This window comes from Simochromis diagramma, unplaced genomic scaffold, assembly GCF_900408965.1.
Source record: "Simochromis diagramma unplaced genomic scaffold, fSimDia1.1 OVJJ01000308.1, whole genome shotgun sequence".
NCBI lineage: Eukaryota > Metazoa > Chordata > Actinopteri > Cichliformes > Cichlidae > Simochromis > Simochromis diagramma.
In genome coordinates, this window is record NW_024386785.1 from 2,283,929 (window position 1) to 2,290,769 (window position 6,841).

The 6,841-nt window shown below is 38.1% G+C and overlaps 1 protein-coding gene across 3 annotated transcripts; it reads left to right on the forward strand.

Annotated features, from left to right (window-relative positions):
• The first annotated feature begins 320 nt into the window (after positions 1-320).
• On the forward strand, positions 321-4,047 carry LOC120728056. Of its 3 annotated transcripts, XM_040022729.1 has the most exons (4): positions 321-893; positions 1,024-1,395; positions 1,514-1,547; positions 3,623-4,047. In XM_040022729.1, exons 1-4 carry the CDS (start codon positions 474-476, stop codon positions 3,661-3,663), a joined length of 867 nt encoding a protein of 288 aa, XP_039878663.1. In that variant the 5' UTR covers positions 321-473; the 3' UTR covers positions 3,664-4,047. The 3 variants fall into 3 exon arrangements, with proteins under 3 accessions (XP_039878663.1, XP_039878661.1, XP_039878662.1); XM_040022727.1 differs by lacking the exon at positions 1,514-1,547; XM_040022728.1 differs by lacking the exon at positions 3,623-4,047 and having other exon boundaries at positions 1,514-1,702.
• The last annotated feature ends 2,794 nt before the right edge of the window (positions 4,048-6,841 follow it).

Here is a 6,841-nt window from a genome sequence, read left to right on the forward strand (position 1 = left end):
CCCAAATTACTGTATTTAAATGAGTGTTAGTACCTAATACTACCTAATACTCAGTATTTGTTGTGCTGATAGAATTCATCATTCCAACTCATTCATCAAAAAACCTGTCGTGACACACAACCTCATCCTAGTATAAAGTGTTTGGGAAACATGAAATTTGTTGACACGACTTTGGAAACGTTTTGAACAGAGTGCTGTTTAAACTCCTTCTCATGACGTCACGTTGCGTTTGCATCCTGCCACCTGTAGGAGCAGCACTCGTGGTTCTTATGTGAGGGTGGGAGCAGAGAGCTCATATCTTCACTTTGACTGGAGGACTGGCTCACTTCACAGCTGCTATAGGACTGAGATATTAAGCTGAATTTCAAAGAGACTCTGATACTTGGTGTGAAAAGCAGGAAATATTTCTTTTTCCGTGTCTGTAATTTTACAGGTCAGAAGCTGCAGCCTCAGCAGGCACCGAACTGCTCAAGATGTTGAATAAACTCCCGCAATATGTTCGTAGTGAAAAAATCTGCACCACTTTAACAGGCTTTGGGATTTTGTTTGCATTTTTCTATCTGCAAGCCAAGATGCGCGCTTACTCAGGCCACACTTTTGATTGCAATGAAATGGTGGTCGTGCCTGTTTTTTTAGTATTTTTCCTGGTGCTCCTGATAGACCAGACATTTCGGAGCACAGCGAAGCATCCATCCACGCTTTTATGCCTTGTACTGAAGCGTGTTATCAGAGCGTTTCTAATCAGTCTGCTGTGGATTGTAGCTGTGTTGCTTTTCACAGACTGGTATAGTTGCTGTACCACTGATGAAAAAAAGAGGAAGCTGTTCTGCAAACCTGAGGGTCTCACGGCTGATGAAACAGCTCAAATAACTGAGCTGCAAATGAAGTCAAAGGTGAGGATGTGCATATGTACACCGTGCACATGTAATGTTATTGTTCTGTTTTTTTAATTTATGAAAGTATAATAAATACACAGACACATTAATGCTGTTATGTTTTGCATGTTTGTTGCTTCTTTTTCAGCTTGCTGGTTACTCTCTGCTCCTCAGCATGACTGTTGTCGCTTTCTTCATGACTTGGAGTGGGTGGAGAAAATGGTTTGAAGAAAAATACAGTTGTTGCAACAAGAAAACTTTTTACTACAAACTGATTTTGGAAGAAGAGAAAAAAGTTCTGGAGGAGCTTTTGAGGAAAGAAGCAAATGAAACTCTGACTAAAGAAATCACGAGCAACATAAAAAGGAAAGACTGGGACGGCTGTTTAAATGTTGCTCAACAAATGATCAGTAATGCAAAACATCAAAATCCAGAAGCAACCAACCAGCAGATCAACTGGATCAGTGAGGGGAGCTCCAGCAGAGGGGGGCAGCATCATCAAGCAGCAGCACATCAGCAGGTAAAGTGATGTGTTATTTACGTACCAGATGTTACAGCTGCCAGACTCAGTCAGGGGCGTCAGACTCAATCACTGAAGGAGCACATTTTTTTTATTCATTCATAAAATTATTTTGCAGGCACAAAAGTATGAACTTCAAGCATTGTCACAAGGTAAATACACCCACAATCCTTATTTCACCTTACAGCTTTCTTGACATCACTTAACTTAACAGAGCAGGTCAGCCACTAATCAGAAGGTCGGTGGTTCGATCCCAGGCTGCCTCCTAGCTGCATGCCAAATATCCTTGGGCAAGATACTAACCCCGTGTTTGCCTGCTGGTGGTGGTCAGAGGGCCCGGTGGCGCCAGTGTCCAGCAGCCTCGCCTCTGTCAGTGCGCCCCAGGGCGGCTGTGGCTACAATGTAGCTGCCATCACCAGTGTGTGAATGTGTGTGTGAATGGGTGAATGACTGAATGTAGTGTGAAGCGCTTTGGGGTCCTTAGGGACTAGAAAAGCGCTATACAAATGCAGGCCATTTAACTTCCCTTTTACTGTGATAATTCAAAAAACCAGACACTTCATTATGTTTCTTCAGTGATGTGAAGACGGTGATCTGCACATTTGCCCCCTGAGGTCTCTGCTGTACCTGTCTTCACTAAAACTGTTGCATATTAAGTGCTTATTTTTTGCTGGTTTTACATTTACAAAACTATCATAATGACACAACAGACAGTAAATTTCTAAACTGAGCCAAAAGCTGTGATTCAGCTTAGACATGAACTTTAAACTGATCTGTTATTAGAAATTTATAGTTTATTCAATAAAAGCAATAAGTGGTGAACCAGCGTATTTATCATCATATTTGAATTAATGAAGGATGAACTCATTTTAATGTTACACTTTTTAATAGAGTTCAATTTAACCACTTTATAGTGTTTTTGGATTGTGGAAAGAAGTCAGAGAACCGATGTATTCTGGAGTTGTCCAAACAGACAAACTCCACACAGAAAGGCCGCAGCCACGTTTGAATCTTGCTCCTGTGAGGTGACAGTGCTAACTACTGCGACGCCCTGCCAGCCTGTCTCAGACCTCCAGTCCATGTCAAGGCACCTTCTGCTCCCTGTCCCCTTGAACTTTGTGGATGTAGAGTTTCACAGTTTCATGATTCCGTGAAATTAGTAAAATGTATTTTCCTTTATTTGACCCAAACTCAGTATCTCAGTAGCTACAGGTAAAATTTGACTGGCACAGCCTCAATGTAAAAAAAAAAAAATGTAGTATTTGGAAAAACAAATAAAAGTATAAAAGTTTTAAATAATTTATTGTTTATGTATTTTGGGTCACTTCAAGTAATCAAATTTCAAGTTTAAAAAAAATGAAATTTAGGGTGTTTGCTGCTGTAAAATATCAAAATGGGTCAAATTCAACCTGAATAGTACATATGGGTTAAACTTCTGTGTATGAAGCTTTAGACACATAACAAACTGATGAGTCATGTGTTGGATGGATACGTGATGATGTGAATATCTGAGTGGAAACGAGCCCTAAATTACTTTAAAAATCTAAAATGGGATTAGATGTAGTCTAAAGGGGATTTTTAAATGCAGACTGTCTGTGTCCTGAACATTTCAAGTAGGAACTTGTTCACAGAAAGACATTCAGTCATTTAAATTATTTTAAACAACAATTTTAATGCTGCAGTTTTTAAAAAATTTGGGCTGTACCTCAATATCTTTCACTGAAAATCACCTAAATGGTCACTCATAGGCCAATTGCATAGCAAGAACATGAATAAGAATCATTAATTCAGACTAAATCACGCTCAGATGCAATTCTGATTCTGGTCATTCTGGTCTTTTCCCATCCAGATCAGATTTTAGATCTGCTCACAGTGCCTGTTAAATAAAGCTTTTAATCTCCTATTGCTGTTTTTGTCAATTAAACATCACCATCTGTTCAATTCCTCAGTGAACAAAGTCAGAACTCTGTTTGTTGCACACACTGCCTGGAATCGGGCCCAGAAGTAAGAACAGGCTATAAGTACAATTTTGTCCCAGTAAAAACTAACGATTCCTCGGGTTGTGTGTGTATTGTGTTTTATTTTAATTGTTTTAATTTTTCAAGTCTGGTTTCATTTGATTCTGTTAAGACCGAAGTTTAGTTTTCAGTCTAGTTCTTACTGTAATAACTTTGTTCTTTACAGACACAATTTGTTTTCTGACAAAAATGTTTTTTTTGTCCGATAGAGATCAGAGACAGCGAACCATTATTTAATGAAACCTCTTGAAAGAGGATTAAGAGAGGCAGCTAAAGAATCAATGCAAGTGACCAGAAGAAATCATGCCCATCCATCAGTCCAGTTTCTGAAGCTTACCTGGGTTCAGGTGTTGGGTGCAGCAGTCTAAGCAGAGACACCCAGACCTCCTTTTCCTTTGCAGCTTCCTGCACCAGAGGCCCAGTCTCTCTTTATACAGTCTTTGTCAGACTATGTAAAGCGTCCATTCTGTGTTGTTGCTGTTTGTAATGATAAATCTAAAGAATTTTTTTAATTATGCTTTATTGTGTCTGTTGCCTATTGACAATTCAGCTTTCACATTAATAAATATGCAAACTGAGTGTTGTAAATAAAAAATATTCATCAAAATAAATTCTTCTGCAAAAAAAAGTCATACCATTTGATATTTTGTTGGTCCACCTTAAGCTCTGATAATAGCACATTGTTCCCGTGACATTGTTTTGATAGCTAATGTGGTGTCTTTTTACGCAAAGATCTTGTCTTCATGATGGCAAAATTGGACCGCTACATGATTTTTGGGGGGCACATAGTTTTCAGTTTTCAGTTTTATTTGTCATATGCAAGTTAGCACACGGTCAACATTGCAATGAAATGTGTTTGACGAGCAGCAGTCACTCAGCAGCATGACACAGTAGGAGAAAATATAATAAAATAAAATAATATAATGAAGAAAATAGAAAAATAGTAAGGAGCAAAATATTAGAGAGACATGGTAAAAGAGAAAAGATGACTGAATATATATGTATCTATAAATATAAATATATGTACACTAGTGATTAAATAAGAAAATCTTGAAATGAAATATGACGGGAGGGCAGATGGGATATTGCACAGGAATGAGCAGCAGAAAATTACAGTATTACATAGAATTGGTGAACCTAGATCTCCAATCCATCTCTTACCTATTTCTCTAAGTTAGTTAAGATGCAATAATGTTAAAATTGTGCTTTTTAGACTTTTTTTTCATGACTGCACAGGAAGAAACAAGTCTGCTACCTCAGTTTTTTGAATAAAATATGAAAGTCTAGAGAAATTAAAACTGTACATCCAGCAGTGGACTGCTACATAATGTGAACCTGTATGTGTCTGCCGTGAAGTCATCACTGAGAGCTTGGAAAACTCAAGCAGTCAACCCACCAATCCAAGCACGAGAACACAAACTGACTGGGTTTAGCATGCATACAAAAACTGTACCAGAGTAATGAAGTACTTTAGCTTTCACTTGGTTTTTTTGTTTGTTTGTTTTTGTAGTTTTCTTATTATTTGATTTGATTTTTTAAAAAATATATAGCGATATAGAGATATAGATAGATATCCCCCCCCCCCCACACACACACACACACAAACAAACACACACACACACACACACACAGACACACACACAAACACACACACAAACAGACGCACACACACACACACACACACACACACACGTTTTTGGACAAGATGGAGGACGTTTCTGTCTTCACTGATAATAAAAGACTGCACATTAAGAACTCCAGTACTTGTATCCGGTGAGGCTACATATAATATAGGCAATATTAGTGGTTGGTGTTGGTAACAGCAAATACACAGGTCACAATTATATGAGCAGCAGAACAAATTTCCTTTTTTTCTAAGAAGGATGGGAGGTCACTTGGAAGTGTTTTTGATATGTTAAACAATTAAACTGTTCTATTTGCATTAACAGTCCCCTTGCAGCCCATTGGCTGTTGTCTGACAACAGTGCATTGTTTTGACCAACATTCAGTTTCAGCACTAACTTCAAACAGCTTGTTTACCTTGTAACTGTCACCATGGACACCAGTTTACCCACACACCAGCTGCTTCCTGTTCGTGTTGGTATCTGATGTTCCTCTTTGTTACTTTTTATGTTTTACAATAAGCTCACCATAGTACATAGTGTTGCATCTGAATATACGTTAGCTCGTTACAAAACCAACCAGATGTTCTGTGGTTTAAAAAGAAAAAGACTGAATTTGCAGAAGTGATGAAGTTAATCCCTTTGATTTCATTCAAGATGTTTCCTGTCTCATAATGTTTCTCAAAATGTTTCCTGTGCCCTTTGACTTGTTAAAAATGTTTGTTCTAAAATCTAATAAAGGAAGTCATGTTCTTCATTATTTCTCCTGCCTAATCACAGTGATTTAATACGTTTTAATGGCAATTGATCCTTAAAAGAGGCCAATCTAAGACAAATGGTGCAGTAGAAATGTGTTTGTTTGCAAGTGCCTTATTGTGGAAAGGGTTTGTGGGATTATTATATTATCTTATGCTATGTTACACCCCTAATTAAAGATTGTGAAATTATTATGTAGTTTTAGTTTGCATTATTCTCCTGAATTAGGAGAAGGTGATAACTATTACATTTGTTAAACTGATTTGTATCTGCTGTAGATTTCTGATTTATTGCGAATGAATGATATTGTCTATGATGCATTATACTGCTGAGTTATAAGAAATAGTGTTTTCGGAGAGTGATGGCCTTATTTGTCTGATTAGAAAAGAACAGAACATACTGCAGAGAGAGAAAGAATGTGAATGTTTAGGTTTTTACGACTAGGTGGAGGCCACTAGAGGCTATAAGAGTTTGAGTCACCCTCCACCAGTTGGAGATTTGCTGTGACCCTCTGCATGCATGTCTCCCCATCCGGATGGTTTATGCTCAAAAGTGTTGAATTGTGTGTGATAAAGTAATTGTTGATTGAGCATTTATACACCGAGTATCGTCCTTCCTTTAGCCCAAAGATCAAAAGAATCGGGAGGATTTAACAATTTGGTGCCTTGTGACCCGGATCTTTGGTGTGCTGAGGAAGGCAAATTTGGCCTGTGGTGAGATCGTGAGGCGAGGCGAGCAGAGGACCGGTCCAAATATAAAAAGGTAAGCACAGCCTGTTGTATTATAAATACCAAATGTGCATATTGGAAATTCTAAATTAATCTGTTCGCTGAGTTACACGTATTTTCACATTAAATTTATCGGTGTCCAGGTTTTCGTCGTTGTTTTCGAGATACTAACATCATAAGTTGAGGCTGAATTCCAGTGTGACATAGGAACTGCCTCTAACAAGAAACTAATAACATACTACGTTGAGTCTAGAGTTGCAGCCCATGTTACTTTCCACATTCAACTTTGTCTATAACTTGCTTCTGTGGCAATAAGATGGTA